This window comes from Taudactylus pleione, unplaced genomic scaffold (genome assembly GCF_031769625.1).
Source record: "Taudactylus pleione unplaced genomic scaffold, aTauple2 ptg000009l, whole genome shotgun sequence".
NCBI lineage: Eukaryota > Metazoa > Chordata > Amphibia > Anura > Myobatrachidae > Taudactylus > Taudactylus pleione.
In genome coordinates, this window is record NW_028284412.1 from 12,021,678 (window position 1) to 12,041,784 (window position 20,107).

Consider the following 20,107-nt stretch of genomic DNA (forward strand, 5'->3'; position numbering starts at 1 on the left):
ATCAACTGGAAAAAGTCCTCCCTAAAACTCTCACAGAGAATGACTCATCTGGGAGCCCTGCTGGATTCTCAGGATCAGAGAATCTTTCTGACTTCAGACAAAATCTCCACACTTCGACTATGAGCATGCAGATGTCTCCACAGTCACAGAGTGTCAATCCAATCAGCAATGCAGTTTCTTGGATCCATGGTGTCCACCTTTGACATGGTGGATTATGCTCCGTTCCATTCCGGGTCTTTGCAAAGGCTGATCCTCTCCAGGTGGAACGGGTTACCCCATCGGATCAAAGCTCAGACGAGGGTGCTCTCTCCAGAGGTGCTTCTGTCTTGGTGGCTACTGACATCTCATCTATCCAAGGGTTGCCCCTTTTGGATCCCGGACTGGGTAATCCTATCAACGGCCATCAGTCTCCGGGGCGGGGGCGCAGTGACCGGTCTGCAATCCTTTTAGGACCGTTGGACATCAGTCGAATCAACCCTGCCAATCAACATATTGGAAATTCGCGCTGTCTACAAGGCCCTCAACCTGGCCCAGCACATACTTCACAGAAAACCTGTACAGGTTCAGTCTGACATTGCCACAAAAGTGGCTTACATCGACCATCAAGGAGGCACGCGAAGTCTGGCAGCAATAACAGAAGTGTCACGCATACTGACATGGGCCGAGGGTCACCTCCCGGCCATCTCTGCGGTGTTCCTTCTGGGAGTTCTCAATTGGGAAGCAGACTTCATCAGCTATCACGACGTGCATCCACTAGGAGTGTTTCAACTCCTTGTGCACAGATGGTGGACCTCAGGGCCTCCTGACACAATCACAAACTGCTAGTGTACGGGTCCAGAACGTGAGGTGCCGATGCAACAGTGAAGTTGACCTTCCAGTTTGATGCCTCATTGGATTGTGTTTTTTTTTTTTTGTGTAATCTGTTTTTATTGAAAACGAAAACAGCATAGTACATATATGGCCTGCAGTGGCCTACATAAACATCAGATAAGTACAAATAACCATATAAATTCAATGGACATATATAATCATAAAACATGAAATAAAAGAGCAAGAATGAATAAGTCCCAGAACGCTTAGTTTTGAACGTGCTTTCAAATATTGCTAGCTAAAATAAAATTAAAAAAAATACAAGAGCAGAAACCGAAATAACTAATAAAATAAAATACATAAAAAATAATAATTAAAAAAAAAATAATAATAATGGGGAAATTTAAGAGAGGATGTCGCTATATCCTAAGAAACATTTAAGTATTTATTTTGTACTCCGTAGTCTCGTTAAAATTCAGCCTGCTATGCCAAATGTCTGTAAAATCTAGGGAAGATGATTTAGACAATGAAAGGTCTTCCATACACATATACTGATCTATTCTCTGGAACCATCGAGAGATGGGAGGACAAGTCGAATACCTCCAATAACATGGAACAGTAGCCCTCTCTGCATTCACCAGATGACGCACCAAGGATTTTTTATATATGGATATCGGAAGGTCAGGTAAATTTAGTAACCAGAATTCAGGTTTATCAGATAAAGGAAGACCAATGATCAATTCCGATAATTGTCGAACCTTCCTCCAGAAGTCAGCTATCACTGGGCATTGCCACCAGATATGGAAAGGAGAGCCCACCGCCTGTTGACAACGCCAGCAAAGATCAGATAAATTTGGAAACATCCGGTGAATGTGAACAGGGCACCTATACCACCTAGCCAAGATCTTATATTGGGTTTCTAGAACTTGGAGTGAAGAAGAACTAGCAAAGGTAAATTCAAATATTTGTGACCACTGATCTTCAGTTAGTTCCCTTCCTAGTTCACCATGCCAAGCAGAGACATAGGAAGGCAGAGATGGGTTAGAGCACTCAAGACACAATCGATATATAGAAGAAATAAGGTGTCTTGGTGGGTCTGCTGCCATACATAAAACTTCAAACTTAGTTGGAGTCCAGCGAGAATCATTAGCCTTTAGAGAGTTAACATAGTGTCTTAATTGGAGATATACCCAAAATGAACAGGATGGGAGATTATATATTTGCTGGAGATCTGTAAAGGATCGCATTCCACTAGGTGTAACTAGATGAGATATACGTGTAATACCCTTTGTGGACCAACCAGATAAATTAGACGCCATAAGACCTGGGGGAAAATCCGGGTTATCTACCAGCGGAGTAGGTAGTGAAGCACCTGGGCTAAACAAGGAGGAGTTTCTAAATTTGTTCCAACAGCGGAGAGTGGGACCTAATGTCGGGTGAGATAAAGACGGACATTTAACAATCCAAGGAAGGACATGGGGTGGCTTACCTACTGTCTGCCCTACTACACATGTCCATTGTTTGATTGCAGATAGTTTAGACATTTCAACAATCCTAGACAAGTGGACTGCATAGTAATAGGTAAGGAAGTGGGATAGTTGCAAACCACCTTTCAAACGACTTTGCGTTAATACAGCTTGTGATAGTCTGGATCTACCTGAGCCCCAAACAAAATGACCCACCAAGCTTTGTAATTCCCTAAAAAAGGAAACTGGTATGGTAATAGGCAGTACTTGCATCAGATATAAGACCTTAGGTAAAATAGACATCTTAACCGTGTTAATTCTACCCAACCAGGATAGCTTCAGTAGAGACCATTTCTGAAAATCTGTCTTAAAATGTTGAATAAGAGGGGAAAAATTTAGTTGGTACAAATTACTATTTGAAGGGGATAGAAGAACACCCAAATATTTAAGACTAGATGAAGTCCAAACAAAGGGAAAAGCACCTCTAAGACTTGTCACAGTGCTGTCAGGGGCTGATATGTTCATGGCAACAGATTTGGAATAATTGATTTTAAAATTAGAGATCCCACTGAATCTATCAAACTCATGCATGAGGGCAGGGAGAGAGGTCACCGGCAAAGAGATGGTAGCAAGGAGATCGTCAGCAAATAGTGCCAATTTGTACTCATGGTCTCCAATCTGCACACCTTTAATATCCCCATTACACCGGATAGCCCTCGCCAATGCCTCCATGCAGAGTACAAATATAAGAGGAGACAGTGGGCATCCTTGACGTGTGCCGTTATTGATCGGGAAAGGCTCTGAAAGGGCCCCATTGACCCGTATTCTGCCCATGGGAGATTTATAAAGGGCTAAGATACGATGAAGACATTGAGAGCCTAACCCCAAATAGCGAAGAAGGCCTTCCATGAACTGCCAATCAATCCTGTCAAAGGCCTTCTCTGCATCTGTTGAGAGAAGGATAACAGGGGACTCAGTACCTTTAACAAAATTGATTATATCAATAATTTTAGAGGTATTGTCCTTAGCCTCTCTACCTCGAACAAATCCCACTTGGTCTTCGTGTATCAAGCCAGGGAGAAGATTACTCAACCTATTTGCCAGCATTTTAGCATGTAATTTTAAGTCATTATTCAATAAAGAGATAGGCCTATAGCTTGCACATTGGGCAGGATCTTTCCCCTCTTTAGGGATTATTGAAATATGGGCTTCAAGTGTCTGAGGGGAAAAACCTACTCTATCGGACACTTCATTACAGGCCTTCAAAAAAAAGTGGCAACAACATAGATCGAAACGTCTTAAAGTAACTTACAGGAAAACCATCGGGGCCAGGGCTTTTCCCAAGTGGAGTATTTGACAGAGCAAAATCTAGTTCCTCGTAAGTAAAGGGGCGATCACATTGGATTGTTTTTGCCTGCGCCCTCAGGATTTCTGTGGACCGTTCCAGTTCCCTTCGGAAATCGGACTCCTTGTTTGTTATCTATGGATTTCACAAAAAGGGATGGCCAGCCAATAAACAAACATTGGCCAGATGGCTTCGTATCCCTATCTCAGACAGACAGGCCTGCCTGTTTCGGCTTCTATTACTGCTCATTCTATTCGGTCTGTGGGCCCCTCGTGGGCGGCTTGCCGTGGCGTCTCGGCTGTTCAGCTTTGATACCTTAGCCTCTCAGGATGCTTCCTTTGGGCACCGGATTCTCCTCTCAGCGCAGGAGCGTCCCCACCCTTAAAATTACTGCTTTGGGACATCCCCAAGGTCTCCCTGTGGAGCCTATGGACCCTGAAGAAGAAACTGAGTTATGGTAGGTAAAAACTTAACTTTGTTAACTCTTTCTTCGAAGTCCACAGGGCACCCGTCCTGATGCACCTGGTTTCATATGGGCTATATTTCTGGTCACCGGTTTCCCGTCTCCTTCTTTGTGAGAGTGTGATTCTTGTGTGTACCAGTCTTCCTTCTCTCTTATCCTCCTCCGGCCTTTGGCTACTTCTCAACTGAGGTGCCTCTGGCTTGGGGGCGGGGTATAGGGAGGATGGACCAGTGCATCCTGGGAGCAAAAGCTTTAACTGTGTGGTGATGGGAGCAAGATACAACCTACACCTCAAGGTCTCCCTGTGGACCCTATGGACTTCGAAGAAAGAGTTAACAAAGGTAAGTTCTTACCATAACTCTAATTTTATCTATTGGTGTTTGTTTACACATAAAGGGTTTTTTTTACACTTTTTGTAGTTCGATGCTGTAGCTACATATAGTGAGTATAATGATACCACTGTTGACCACCTCTTTCCAACCGTCCGCTTCCTGTATGGGATTATCTCCTGAGGTGACCCAGTCACTGCTGCCACAGTACTGGGATACTGGCCTCTAGCACCATTTTGCTCTAATTGACACTGGTCCGTATAACAGAGGTGCAGCTTTAAGGTTAATGCTCCCCTGTCACATGGAGATTGGTGTGGTCCTTTAGGCTACAGCACCAAGAGTGTTTACAAAGATTCTGGCAGAGATGATTCCCCTACTCAGATGCAGCAGGGAGTAATCATCCCTTAGTGGGACAATTTGACAAAGGTGACCTCCCCAGCATTGAGGCAGTCTGTTCTGGAGTCAGCCATGATTTTAGGAGCCTCATAGTTGGCTAGTCAACTGGAGCAGATCTACCTAACTCTCCGCCAGTGTGTGATCTTCCCGTGGTTTCCATTTGATACCCGTCAACAGAGGATATTCCCAGCAGAGAATACAATCCTATGTCTACAATGTGTATAGTCCCTGTTACAGTAGCTCAGACAGATGTGGAATCACCTTTGAAAGATGGTACTAGATGAGATAATTTCCACCTTTTTGAGGCCCTGCAATTTACTAAATACCTTTTGAGGGTGTTCCATTTTTATTTAACAAGCCAGATTTTCATACAGTCCATAGGTGCGCTTGTCACTCCGCTGGGGGACTGACAGATGACAACCTTAACAGGGGTAATCTTGTGTGAGGAAAATAGGATGTTAAGGAAGCAATATTAAAAATCTTCATTTTGTGTAGGGATGTGCGCTGCCCCCCCCCTCCCCGGGTTTTTGTTTTGGATCTGGATTGGTTTTGCCAAAACCTCAACTCCGTTTTTTTGTTTTCTTGTTTTGGTTTCGGATCTGGATTTTTTTTCTTAAAAAACTAAAATCACATAAAATGGGCCTTTTTTTGTTCCTACAGTATTAATAACTTCAATAGCAACATTTATTTCCACTCGTGTCCAGTCAATTTTGACCAGCTCACAATATTGAATTTTTTTTTCATCTAGTTAAAGGGCCAAAAAGTTGCATCCAGCTTGCTGGCTCAAAACTGATTGATAGAATTATTAATAGAGTTGAGGACTGTGCAAAGATTATGGTTGAGATACACTTGATGATTGATAGTTGGTGCAGCTCCTGGCTGTAAAAATGATAATAAACTAATTAAAAAACAATTCATTGGTGCAGCCCCTGGCTGTAAAATTGATAATAAATAAATTTAAAAAAAATTCATTGGTGCAGCCCGGGTGAATAATTAATAATAAAAAGAAATTCATTGGTGCAGCCCCTGGCTGCAAAATTAATTTAAAAACAAATCATTAGTTCCTAAACCAACCATAACATTAATTTGAAATGTCAGGCAGCAATGCCCAAACCAGCACATAATGGAAAGGAAAAAGGTGCACCCTTATGTTGTATACGAAACGGGACATTCACAGTTTAACAAACCAATCATTTCAGCGACAAGGACTGCCAATTACGGCTGAAATGAGTGGTTTTTTTGGACCCCCATAAAACAAGCTGCCAATGTGCATTGGACATGGAAATGAAAATGATCCCATACACAAACTTGCTTTACTTTACAAGTTGTCATCGTCCTCGTCATCCCCATCAGTGTGTACATCCTCTTCACACAATATTAATTCGTCCGCGCAGGAATCCACCGTAGGTGCCTCGGTAATTTTTTTATGTAATTGTTGGTAGAGGTCTTCCTCGTGGAATTGGTAATTCATTTTAATGAACATCATCTTTTTCCATATTTTGAGGAAGTAACCTCCTACTCCGATCACTGACAAGGTTGCCAGCTGCACTGAAAACTTTCGGAGTACAAACTGAAGGGTGGATAATATAGGTAATGCAAAGCCAGTTTGTGTATGAGACTCCAAATTGCCTCTTTCTACATCAGGGTCCATAGGGTATCCACAGGATACCTTGGGGTATTGATATTGGTGATGTCATCAGACGCCACAGAGTTAAATTTTCATCCTCCCAGGATGCACTGGGGTCCCTCTCCCATACCCCACCCCCGAGCCAAGACATCTCAGTTTCGTTGGTGTCTGGCATGGGGTCGGATCACTTGCAAGCAGAGTGGGCTATAATGGCCCCTGAAGTTTTCTACAAGCAGCTGTGGCTGCACAAATGAGCTGTACAGCATTAACGAAAGTGGATCAGAACCTTTATATACCCCTGCCTATACCTTCTAAATATCCTTCCTATAAACCTCTAAGAATAACGCTAATTTGCGTACGCAGTCTGACCGCAAATAAAGACAGGAGTGGTAACTCTGTGGTTCCAACACACAAGTATTATTCAGGTAAAAGTACAGTCAGTTACACGCAATTGATACATACACAATTTAGGCGTAAAAGGAAATATTACAGACCCAAGTACAGTATACATACGCTGCGCCTCCGGACCCAGAGATAGACCTCAGACTAGAGACCCTCAGTACATACAGCATTCAGCATGGACTAAAAAACAGTATTCGGGCACATGTATTTATTCTCCCCCAGACTAAAACAGGACAAAGGGGAAATTTCCTGCTGATGTCATTGGTTCCCAGAGGAGAAGCATATGTTACAGCACATTTAACAGGCTGGTTCAAATAGACTTCCCCTGCCTCTAACAGCAGGGGAATCTTTCTAATAACGCCTCCTGTAACATTCCAACAGCTAAACATTTTGTTGCTTGTAAGTTCTGCGATCCATAACTTCAGTTTGCATGATGCGATCTCTCCACCGATAATACCGGAATGCTGTAAAAGGCGTACGCATCAGAACAAGACCAAACACAACTTGCTTATCATGTATAATACCTTAGTTATCAAAAACCTTTATTTCTCAGCATTTAAACTAAAATAACCAACTTAAATCATACATTTTGATGCTTATGGAACCTTATGTGTGAATATGAAATGTGTGAGTATTCAGGATTTGATATAAAGACATATTTAATGTGTGTATGAAGATGAGTGCATTTGTCTCTTAACATTTTAGCATGCTGGGCCAGATAGTTCTACATGTGCTGTCAGCAGGCCCTCCCACCTTTCCTGTGTCCAAAGGGAAAAACCTATTTTGTTCTCCTAGTCTCTTGTGTGGAATGCAAATGTATTATCACCTCAAGCTGTGAAATTTGGGGCCATCCTGTCTAGGATTCAGACAAATCCAATTGTGTATATCAATGCCTGGATTATATAACAATTGCCACAACTTTACTTTATCTGCATCCAGGGATTCCCAATTTGTATGTAAAACTACCCATTGTCTATTTCTATTTACTTTTACTCAGAAAGCTTGTTTTTCCAGTTGCCCTTGGTAGATTAACATTGCCATCTGTTCTTAGCTCTTGAGTTGTAACTTGAAATGACGTTGGTCATAAAATGGCGTCTTGCAGATTCTTGTTTCTAAAATGGAGTCTAGCTGCCATTTGCAAGATGGCGTCGCGCACGCTTCAATTTTAAACTGATCTTGTCTCAGCTAATAATCCAGTTTTGACAGCATGAACAGTCAGTACTGACGTCCATGCTGTCGCTCCTACACCCCGCCAGACCAGAACGCCGGTACTGATCCGGGGATGCTGGTAGGTATCTGGGGGTCACAGCTAGTGGTGACCCCGGATTACCTGGACTGTGGGATTCAAGGGGGCAGGTAAGCGCTGGTGTCCCGCGGAGGGTACCCACCGGTAACACAGTCCTGTAGGTCTCCAGGCATTGGTCAGGTTGCGCTTGGAGCCAGGTATTAACCTGCGCTTCCACTAGACCACCAGGGACAGCGGGCCGCAGCATGTGCGGTACAGCGTGGCGTCCCAGGGATTAATAGCATGCCAGGCCAGCGCGCTTTCCCTGTCTAATAGCTGCCGCCTCCACCGATGCAAAGTGCCTTTCCACAGCCAGCTGGCGGGCTGTGTCAGCGCTCCTCCCCCGGGCCCGCCTCCTCTCTACTCCTCGGCGGCCATTGTCTAATGAAGAGTGCAAACGCTGCTGGAAGCTGATACAGGTGGCATCGCGGTCTGGGTACCCCCGCAAACCTATCCTCCAGAGTAAGGTCAGAGTATGCTGCACTGTTTCCTACCAGTCTCTGTGTCTGGGTAGTTGATCTCAATGCTGATAGTGCAGGGATTTATTTCTGCATTGTATGTGACTTAATGCTAGAGCTGTCTGCCTGTACTTTCACTTCTGACTGTCAGCCATTTTACTATCCCTGTTCTTCTTCTGCAAAAGCCCTTGCGGTGCGGTGTTGCAGGGTATTCATTGCCTCACGGTAAAAATATTGTCTGTGAGGGGAGTCACATACACTCCGTTACACTCATCATGTCTGAGAGTGAATGTGAATTTTCTCTCCAGCTAAAGTGTACTGCATGTACTGTACCAATAGTGGAGGGTGAGGGTCACACTGAAGGTTTATGTCGGGCATGTTATGTAATTTCACGCCCGATTTCTGTAACTGCGCCTGTGCAGGAACCACCCTGTGCTTGTTTTGCTAAGGCACTTACAACCCTTGTAGGGAGCGTCGCCAGCTGACCCACGTTTCCCCAAATGGGGTTATCGCAGCAGTCAGTAGGGTCATCACCCATGCAGGGGTTCCCTAGACAGCTGATGGTACCCCAGTGACTCCAACTTTGCCCTCCCAGGAACCTGCATGGGTAAACTCATTGTCCAATACGGTACAGCACCTGACAGACGTTTTACAGGTGGAGTCGTCATTGCGGTCTGCTAAGCGGCCTTAATGTCTCAGACAGCTCATTATGATGAGGATGACAAGACGTGTGATGACAGGGAGATTTTTGACCTCTCAGACCAGGAGCTCCCTCGTACTAAGGAGGTGGAGTCCAAGTCTAAAATATATATACCTGGCCTTATATGGGCAGTCTGTGCAACCTTGGTTATTACAGATGACAATCCCCCCGTGGCCAATTCTAAATATGCCTTCTTTAAGGATATTAAGGGTGATGCCACTGTATTCCCTCTATTTGGTCAGTTAGTGGATCATTTAGAGGAGGCGTGGAAAAATCCAGGTAGGCGGTACCAGCCTCAAAAACGTTTGGCTTTTGCATACCCCTTTACGGATGATTATATTTCCAAATCGGAAACCCCTCCACAGGATGAGTCTCATGTCACACGCCTAGTGAGGAGTGCTACATTGCCCATTCCCTCCTTTAAAGGATGCTACGGATCGCAAGGTGGAAATATGCCTGAAATCCATTCCCTTGCGGGGAAGGGGCGTCCAGACCGGCAATGGCCGTGTGCTGGGTTGCCAGAGCCATGGAGCGTTGGGCTGATAGCTTGGAGATGTCTCTAGACGCTAACAGCCTTAGATATACTTCCAGAATCTCCTCAGCAGCAGTGGCTTTGCGCCGCACCATCTGGTTGCGTTCTTGGAAAGCAGATGCAGATTCCAAAAAGGATTGGAATGCTTGCCCTTTAATGGACAAGTCCTGTTTGGCCCTGATCTGGACAAAATTGTGGCCACTCTGGCAGCAGCTAAGGCTGCGTGTCTGCCATCGGCGACAGTTCAATCAGGGTCTGGTACTTCGTCCTTTCGGCCCTATAAGGCCCAGGGTAAGTTCAAAGTGCAGTCCTTTCCTAGACAGGCAGGGGCCAAGACATCTGCCAAGCCAAAGAAGCAGGTTTGGAGTATAAGACATCCAATTCCCAAGTCAAACGATAAGCCCTCAGCCTGATGGGACGGGCCTCCCCTTGGGGGACCCCAAAGTGGGAGGCTGGCTTCTTCAGTTCGCCCAGTGCTGGTGTCTCACAACCGTAGACACTTGGGTAAGAGAGGTGGTCTCTCAGGGGTACGCCCACTCCTTCCGGCGGAGGCCTCCCAGCCGGATTTTCACCACGGGCCTTCAGTCAGACCAAGACAGGGCCCGGGAATTCCTGAAGGTGATCCACTCTATGCTCCAGGCTGGAGTTATAGGGCCGGTCCTGTTGTCCCAGAGAGGATCGGGGTATTACTCCAATCTTTTTATGGTACACTAACCCAATGGGTCTTACAGGCCCATCCTCAACCTCAAATCACTCAACAAATTCTTGAGGGTTCCTCTGTTCAGGATGGAGACCCTGCGTTCCATTATTTTGGCGATGGAGCCTGGGGATTTTATGGTGTCGCTAGATATTCAGGATGCTTACATGCATATTCCCATTGTCTCAGCACACCAGCGTTTCCTCAGGTTTGCAGTAGGAGACCAACACTTCCAATTTCAGGCACTGCCCTTTGGTCTGGCCACAGCGCCTCGAGTGTTTACCAAAGTCATGGCAGCCCACCTGCGGATGCAGGGGGTCCCTTGATGCCCTATCTAGCCCTATCTATTTGCCCTTGCAAAATAATCTTGAGATACATAGTTTCATTTATTCCTGGGAGCACCACCAACACCTTATTACTGATACAGATTTATACCAGGAATCATTTACTGTTGGTTTTATCATATTATTTAATTATCATTCCTGTGCGGGATCAGCTTTTCCCTTTTTCCTATTATTCCCTATCTAGTCGACCTTCTGCTGTTGGCACAGTCTCCAGAGATCCTTCAGCGCCATCTGCAATTGACAGTCTCTGTGTTGCAGGCTCACGGCTGGCTGATAAACTGGAAGAAGTCATCCCTGGTGCCATCACAGAGGTTGCTTCATCTCTGAGCCCTATTGGACTCCCAACATCAGAGGATCTTTGTAACAGAGGAAAAGATCTCTGCATTACAGGCAAAAGTATGCAGTTGCCTGCAGAGTCGCCGGGTGTCTATTCACTTGGTGATAAGGTTACTGGGATCCATGGTGTTGATGATCGACATGGTGAAGTTTGCCCAGTTTCACTCCAGACCTCTGCAGAAGTTGATCCTCCCCAGATGGAATGGGTTGCCCCACCGGATAAAGACACAGACAATGGTGCTGTCACCGGAGGTACGTCTTTCGTTAGCCTGGTGGCTGCAGACTACTCACCTGAACAGGGGGCGCCCCTTTTGGATTGCGGACTGGGTTCTTTTGACGATGGACGCCAGTCTTCGAGGTTGGGGAGCAGTGTCTGGTCCATAATTCTTCCAGGGAAGGTGGACGCCAGCAGAATCTGCGCTTCCAATCAATATATTGGAACTAAGGGCAGTATTCAAAACTCTCCAACAAGCAAGACATGTCCTCCACGGAAAACCCGTGCAGGTGCAGTCGTACAACGCCACCACAGTGGCTTACATAAACAGCCAAGGAGGAACCCGCAGTCAGGTGTCCCGCATTCTAACGTGAGCGGAAGGCAATCTCCCTGCCATCTCGGCAGTGTTCATACCAGGAGTCCTCAACTGGGAAGCAGACTTTCTCAGCTGTCAAGTCGTGCATCCAGGAGAGTGGTCTCTTCACCAGGAGGTGTTTCAGCTACTGGTGAATAAGTGGGGCCTTCCAGAGATAGACCACACGTTTATGCAAGGTGTACTTCGCATACAGCCTCCCTTTGTTCCACCTGTGGCTTCTTGGGACTTGGGTGTGGTCCTTAGGGCTCTCCAAGGACCACCATTTGAACCACTGGGCTCAGTGGATTTAAAATGGCTCATAGTTAAGACTGTGGGCCTGATTCAGAGCCGGACGCTCTGACCAGAGCGCTCGCTCTGAATCAGGGCCCTCCTCCATTAAAATGGAGCATCCTCCTGGACGCTTGTATAGCTGTGGGTCACCACCCACAGCATATACGAGCATCCAAAAAGATGGTCGCGTTGGTCTTGACCATCGCGACCATCGGACTTGCGATGGAGACCCTACGGTAGGGTCTCCCTGCCACACGCCCTGGAGTGATTTTGGCTCTATCAGAGCCAAAATCACTCCCACTGACATCACTAGTGATGTCAGTGGGGCCGGCTTCAGACGGTAGGCGTTCCCATGGGAACGCCTCCAACTGGCAGGCACGCCCCCCAAAGTGGGCGTGCTGTCAATCAACATCGACAGCACGCCCCCTTTGGTGCGAGACCCGGAGCGACAGCTTGGCTGTCGCAGTCCGGGTCTCGCGCATGCGTACGACGGAGCTCCCTCCGTCGTGCGCATGCGCAGTGGGGAACATCGACCCACTTGCGAGCGTACTGCCGCTTGCGAGTGGGTCTGAATGACCCCCTGTGTTTCTTCAGTCCATTGCCTCGGCCAGAAGAGTGTCAGGTTTTGGGGCTCTTTCATGTCGCCCCCCCATTCTTATTTTTTCATAGGCACAGGGCAGTGCTGTGCACTCGCCCTGGGTTCCTTCCTAAGGTGGTATCTAGTTTCCACATCAATGAGGAAATTATAGTACCGGCCTTTAATTCCCCAGACCTACCTGCTGGTGAGGCCTCCTTGGATTTGGTACGAGCTCTAATTATTTATCCTCCTAGATTTGTCCTCTATGGTTTGCATAAGAAGGGCTGGCCTGACACTAAGCAAACCTTGGCAGGATGGATTCGCATGGCGATTTTTGAGGCTTACATTCATGAGGGCCTGTCTGTACCATCCTCTTTTAAAGTTCACTCTACTCGGTCTGTGGGTCCTTCATGGGCAGCTCGCGGTGGTGCCCTCTGCAGTTCAGCTGTGCAAGGCAGCCACGTGGTTTTCTGTCCATACCTTTGTGAGGTATTATGCATTTGATACCTTCTCCTCTCAGGATGCTTCCTTCGGGCGGCGGATTCTCCTTCCAGCACAGGAGCGTCCCCACCCTTAAAGGATATTGCTTTGGGACATCCCCAAGGTATCCTGTGGATACCCTATGGACCCTGATGTAGAACATAAGAGAGATGGTAAGAACTTTCCCTTGTTATCTCTATTTCTACGAAGTCCATAGTGTTCCACAGGACTGTCGCACCTGTACTGTAGATGGGCTTTGATCTGGTCACCAGTCTTTCCGTCTCCTTCTGGTGAGAATGTGTTTCTTGTGTGTTCCAGACTTTCTTATCTATCTCCTCCGGCCTATGGCTTGTTACGAAACTGAGCTGCCTTGGCTCGGGGGCGGGGTATAGGAGAGGGACCCCAGTTCATCCTGGGAGGATGAAAATTTTACTCTGTGGTGTCTGATGCCTGACGTCATCACCAATACCCCAAGGTATCCTGTGGAACCCTATGGACTTCGTAGAAATAGAGATAACAAGGGTAAGTTCTTACCATATCTTATTTTTTCCTGCCAGTACTGAAAGGGACTGTCTGACATGCCTATTAGGATGTTATCTGAGAAATATTTCTCCACCATTCTGTGAATGGAGACCGTATCACACATAGTCACGGTAGAAGACATGTCACTAGTAGGTAGTTCTCTCAGGCCCGACCAGATGTAATTTTTTGGGTGAACGATCTGCATGACCAGCAGGCATTCTGTAAGGAAAATTTTTTGTTTTTTCCTGGCAGCTGAAGAAGGAGATGACGGCGTTTCACGTGATGCTGCAGCTGACAATTTTTTTTTACCAACAGCTCTTTGCATACTTTTAGATTTCGGTCTGTTGGAAAAAAAAAACTCACAAGGTAGGACTTAAACCTAGGATCCAGAATGGTTGCCAAAATATATTTTTCAGATTTCAATAGATTGACGACTCTTGGATCCTGGTGAAGTGAATCAAGGGCTTGATCCACCACTCCGACATACCTTGCGCAATCGCTTCGTTTTAGTTCCTCCTTCAGTTTCTCCAGCTGTTTTTGCAAAAGTCTGATGAGGGGAATGGCCTGACTCAAGCTGGCAGTGTCTGAACTAACTTCACGTGTGGCAAGTTCAAAGGGTTTGAGAACCTTGCACAACATGGAAATTATTCTCCACTGCGCTTGAGTAAGGTGCATTCCCCCTCCACGGCCTATGTCATAGGCCGCTGTATAGCCCTGGATAGCCTTTTGCTGTTCCTCCATCCGCTGAAGCATATAGAGGGTAGAATTCCACCGAGTTACTACATCTTGCTTCAGCTGATGGCAGAGCAAATTTAACAGTACCTGCTGGTCATGCAATCTTCGACAAGCGGTTGCTGAATGTCTAAAATGTCCGGATATTTTGCGGGCCACCGAGAGCATCTCCTGCACGCCCCTGTCATTTTGTTAAAATAATATTGCTCTCCCCCCCCCCATATTTGATATAGGGAAGGTGCACATGGCAAAAAGAGACGTGGTCTTGTGGAGAAGGGCTGTGGCCACACATTTTTTTTTTATATATATATATATATATATATATATAATAATATATTATACCATTCTTGTATAGCATAAATTTTATATTACCCTCCTGAAAGCCATCCCTGGGCATTGGTAGTACTGCAGTGCACTGCATACACTGTTACAGGCACCAGTGTCCATCACCGCACAGCACTACTGATATCAAATGAAACTACAGCTCCCAACAGCCCTTGCTGCCAGGAGCTTCCAGCAGCAAGGGCTGCTGGGAGCTGTAGTTGATTTGCAGTTCCTTCACTCTGTGTAGCGTGATGCGGGACACCAGAGCTGGTAACAGTGGCTCCAGCCTGTGAGAGTCTGCGGGCCGCGGAGGTACAAGAACTAGTATGTGCTTCTGTTCCCTGGCCGCGGATGGCAGCGCCCCTTCTTGGCTCGCGCCCCTGGCGAATGCCATTCCGGCCAAAGCGTAGATACGCCCCTGCTGCCAAAATATCCTCCTCCTCCTCCATGTGCAATTCCACAGAAGCATCCTCACTGACTACGTCTGCAAGATGTTGACTGCCCTTTCCCACATTTACAGAGGGCACACAAATGTTGGAACTTGGAGTATCCCCCAGTACACTAGTATTTAGGTCTGGCTCACACATGGCAACCGTGGACACACTTGTACTCTCCTCGGGGATTTGTGATTTCGATTTCTCAGGGCACACAGTTGGTTTTTCCGGAGCTGTCTTACTCTTCTTAACAACTTTAATTTTTTTAATATTCCCACCACCACCACCACTACTACAAACAGAAGGGCTATCAGAACCAGCAGTCAACATAAATAAAGGCCAAGGCCTTATCCTTTCCTTGCCACTTCATGCAGTGAATGGCATATTGCCAATTTTTTGTTTCTCTAAAGGCAACTTGCCTTTCGATTTTTTTCTTTTTTTTTTCTTTACTACAGTAAAAGTAGCTTTACCATATCCATGGCATGACTTAAGCCCTTGGGCATGGGCCTTCATAGAGGACAAGGAGTTGTCGCCTTGCATTATCATGATGACTGCTGGCGGCAGCTACAACATGTGGCTCTTGGCCTTGCTCTCCTCTCATGTGACAGCCCTCCATATGTTCTGCGGTTTTGAAGCAGTGTCACACGCACCAATAGTGTAGACAAGGTGCCATTACAAAATTCACATACGTGCAGCTGTGCGCACACAGAAAACAAATATACAAAAGACACTATTTGTTTTAGTTATTTATTTTTTGGGGTCCAGAACTTGGGCCCAGAGCACAGATTGATGACGACTGGAGTCGGGCAGCACTAGGTTGCGTTGCTGTATCTTGTCCGGCTAAGCCCAACACGCAGACACGCCCAGAAAAAAAATAGACAAAAAACGCTCTCTTTTTTTCGGGTCCAGAACTTGGGCCCAGATGGACGTAGCAGACAGCACAGCACCAGCCCAGATGGATCAGCAATAGCACCAGCCCAGATGGATCAGCAATAGCACCAGCCCAGATGGACACCGCAGACAGCACAGCAGTGACAGCACCAGATGGGTCAGCAGTGCACCAGCCCAGGACACAGCACCAGCACAGGTAAGTAGTACTACCTCTCCCAGCCCTACACTACCCACCCTCCCTGTTCAGTCTCCACAGCCGGAGTGAAATGGTGGCCGCCGCGTGGTCCCTTATATACATAGAGATGAAAGCTTGCGAGCCGCAAGATTTCGTCTCTATGGTTTTGCCTCGGTTTGAGATCGGCTCGTTCGGCTCTCGCCCCGGATCTCAAAATTCAAGTGGGTTCGGTTCTCTGAGATCTGAACCCGCTCTCTCTAATTTTGTGTGAACATTATGTATGTAGGGTTCATGCACCAAATTACCTGAAGTCATCTAGTGCAGTCTTGGGGTTAAAATGTTATTAAACTATATTGCATGTCTCTTTATATTTAAATATATGTTTAAATTACACCAGCTGGGTGACATGTCAAGTGGGCAATGTGTAATTAATAAATGTGCGCAGTCAGAAGCCTGTTTCTGGAATTGTGTGTGTGTGAGAGCTCTAGAGATACAGAAGCCTGAGGGAGGCTGAGGTCCAGGAGGCCGGGGTTAGAAGAGTTGTACAACTGACCTCTCTGACAGCTGGAGGGAGAGACAGATGGAAGAGGTCATATTCTTGTCTGATTATCATACTTTCATTATCTGGGACCCTTCTTTGTTGCTTGCTGGATCAGTACTCACCTGGTAAAGATCAGTGTCTGTCAAAGACTGTTGCCGTTTATATGTCAGGATTACAAAGGGTGTCGGGCCATGAATCAGTCGAGCAGGGGACTGTGATGGGCAAAACTAAACGTTCAGCTATCCCAGCGGTTTTCAATTTCTTGCACTCTGTTGTTTCACTTAGTTTGGTGCCCTTTACACCCCATTGTCTACCAGTGTTCCCCAGATGGATTACTTGGGGGGGGTCAAAGATCCTCTTTAGAATCCTATTCACATTTACAACTGAAGAGGCAGAATTGGTTGTACAGGGCAGAATTGGTTTTAACATTGGCGAATTCGGTTATGGTGTGATCACACATATGAGGGATAAGCAGAGCTGGATGTTAGAGAATATGTTATTTGGCGGTGTATATTCTGCACCTAGTATATGTTTAGTGCATGTAGATGATGACTAATAGGAAGTCAAGCGCATATGCAAAGTTGTGTACAACTCCTATATATGGGCGAATATTTGCACTTTTTCTGTGCACACTTCGTTTAGGCAAAGTGACTGATTTTCTTGCACCTACGCTTCAGGCCCGGTATGTTTACTACAGTCACTCTGCTAAAAAAATTAACTAGGAGCAGTTTGTGGAAAGTGCATCATAGAGCCCATACATTTGTGTCTAAAATTATTTGCCATGTCAACCTGTACTTGTTAGCTTACTGGGGCTAGTCTACACCAAAGAATAGGCATCGGTTATTATTACCACTTTGTTGGGTGCTTTTAATGCTCTGTTCTTAATTCTGCATTTTTGTTGTCTTAACAGTTCGGGCCTACAGAGTACGAGTTTTACTTGAACTTCAAAGCAGAAAGGTATGAACTGAATCATTACCCATTTACATGGTAGGTTTCCTAAAGTAAATCAGAAATACATCTTAGCAGATGCTGTTGACTAAATAGGTGAACTGTACTGTAGAGTGTAGATGTATGTATGTGTGTATATATGTATGTATGTAATAAGCAATGGGTGACTTACTGTGCTACCCGGAAGAGCGAGGAGCCGTGCATTGCGCAAGATTTGTGCAGGAGCAAACAATTCATTAATCTGTCCCCAGACACTATTAAAATATAGCAATATTTTGGTGGAAATGCGGCCCGCGGGTGGGAAAGGACAGGGCAGGCTTTTTTTTATCAGGGCGCTGCCGTCAGAGTACAGGCACCCCATGGTGTACCGAGACACAGCGACAGGAGGTAGCAGCACGCCGATAGAACTTGTGTTGAGCTGCCAGTTGCCGGGCGCCTACCTAAGCTGCTGCATGTGTAGTGTTCACTCTAGGTCTGGTGCAGGGCAGGGCGTGGATCATAGAAAGGGCCCTTTAGCGCACACCCAGGAAGGGAGCGTGGCCATGAGAAAGAGGGCATATCTTTATGACTCTCCCCCTTTTCATCACTCTTGGGGGCTTGCCCAGCACTTACGGACATGCCGAGCTGCCCCTAAGCTCTCCCTTCTCTGTGAATAATTGGCGTGCACATGCGCATGACATCTATTCACCGGCGGTGGTTGCTGCACCGCAACGGCACCCGGCATGTTGTTTTAGCGGGACTCTGCCAAAAGGGTAGGGCCCATTCTGCTCTTTTGAAATTGGACAGGGTGTGGCGTCCTGCTAAAATAGCCTAGTTGGAATGCTACATGTGACATGCATGTTCCATGTACTGTTATAAACTGCTGTGGGGTGCGTTCCTGTTCACATATGTGTATACATACAGCACCCTCTCTCCCCTGCAGTGCATGTTAGCCATCTTTGGTTGCAAAGCACATCCCCTGGGACCCCATCATTTTGTGAAAGTGGGCCATCCACTCTAATTTTGGGATAAAGGACATGCTGTAGCGTGAAAGAGCAATTTGATAAGTAGGATGAGAAGCAGGATTAGAGCTGTGTCCTGAAGACCTAGGGATTGTAGTGTTTGTATGAGAAGTGAGTGGTCAACAGTGTCAAATGGAGCAGAGAGATCCAGAAAAATAAGAAGTGACTAATGTCCTTTAGACCATTCACTACCTTAGTATGGTATCATAAATTATGCCTCGCTGAACAACATTTCAAACACAGGTAATAAAAAAACTTCAAAAAAGAAGCAGCATTGTGGGGGCACTCTGAACCAAATAATATATATAAAATAATTACTTTTAACGTAGATCAATAAAATATAACATTTATTTTCAGAGAAATGGTGAAATATAATTTTTTTATATATTATTTGGCTCAGAGTGCACCCACAATGATGCGTTTTCTTATTTTTAAATTATTGGTCTGACTCCTAACATCAGGGTAGCGCTGTATTCTTAAATAGTGGAATGTTAATTCCTATAATAATAAATATACAGATACGGAAACCAATGACCAATGGATAAATTGGTATTATAAATTCTTTGGATACTGGTGCGGGATTTTGTCATTGTGATTATCTACAGGTAATAACATTTGCAAGCAAGTCATGACATTACATACATTTAAAATTAATCACTGATTGCCTAGATTTCACAGGCTGGGTGGAGAATACAGTATGCATGATATTATATACCTGAGGTATGATAGAGGAAGGAGGAGGATTATGTCCTTATCAAAGTAAGATAACTGTTTAACTGTTCACTTATACACTTTGTGTTTTAAACAGTGTATTTAAATGCACACCTGCCCCCTTGACTGCATGATATGAGAGAATCCCAAAACAAACCACTAACTAGCCTGAATGCCCTCTGAGACTTGTTGTAGACAGAATGATGCAATGATCAGTGGCACTCACAGGACTTAATAGTGTAGGAAATAGGCTCTGATGCTCTAAGCCAGTGACATTAAACATCTATTCTACATCTTCAAGTAAATAAGATGTGTACCACAATATAAATATATGCAGGCATGTAATCTTCTTAGGGTTTTCAACAGTAATTAGCAGCACAATATACAATATATGATACCAGCTTTGAAACTGCTCAGGAATACCTGTTTAGTCGCAGATCTGTCAAGACACACGGAGCCTGGGTCCCCCTACATACCTCACCTCCTGGTCAGCGTATGTAGCACTATAGCCTACCAGACACTAAGTCTGTGTAGTTTACTTGTAGTGCCATTGTGCAGGTGTTTTTTTTTTTTTTTCTGCACTCTGTGACTTTATGCAAGCGCTGTCTGTTGTTTCTTACTCATCTGCAATATTTAATAAATATATATATATATATATATCTCAAATCAAATTTATTGTCACATCCACATAAAATGCATCAGCGAAAGTAAAATGCAAGAT

At 45.5% G+C, this 20,107-nt stretch overlaps 1 protein-coding gene across 1 annotated transcript in view; it reads left to right on the forward strand.

The window, feature by feature from the left end:
- Positions 1 to 20,107, forward strand: part of CENPI (centromere protein I) — a 131,371-nt gene that overhangs the window by 27,437 nt on the left and 83,827 nt on the right. The window contains exon 7 of the mRNA XM_088466772.1: positions 17,637 to 17,683. Coding sequence (XP_088322898.1) covers positions 17,637 to 17,683 — 47 coding nt within the window. The remainder of the gene's footprint in view (positions 1 to 17,636; positions 17,684 to 20,107) is intronic.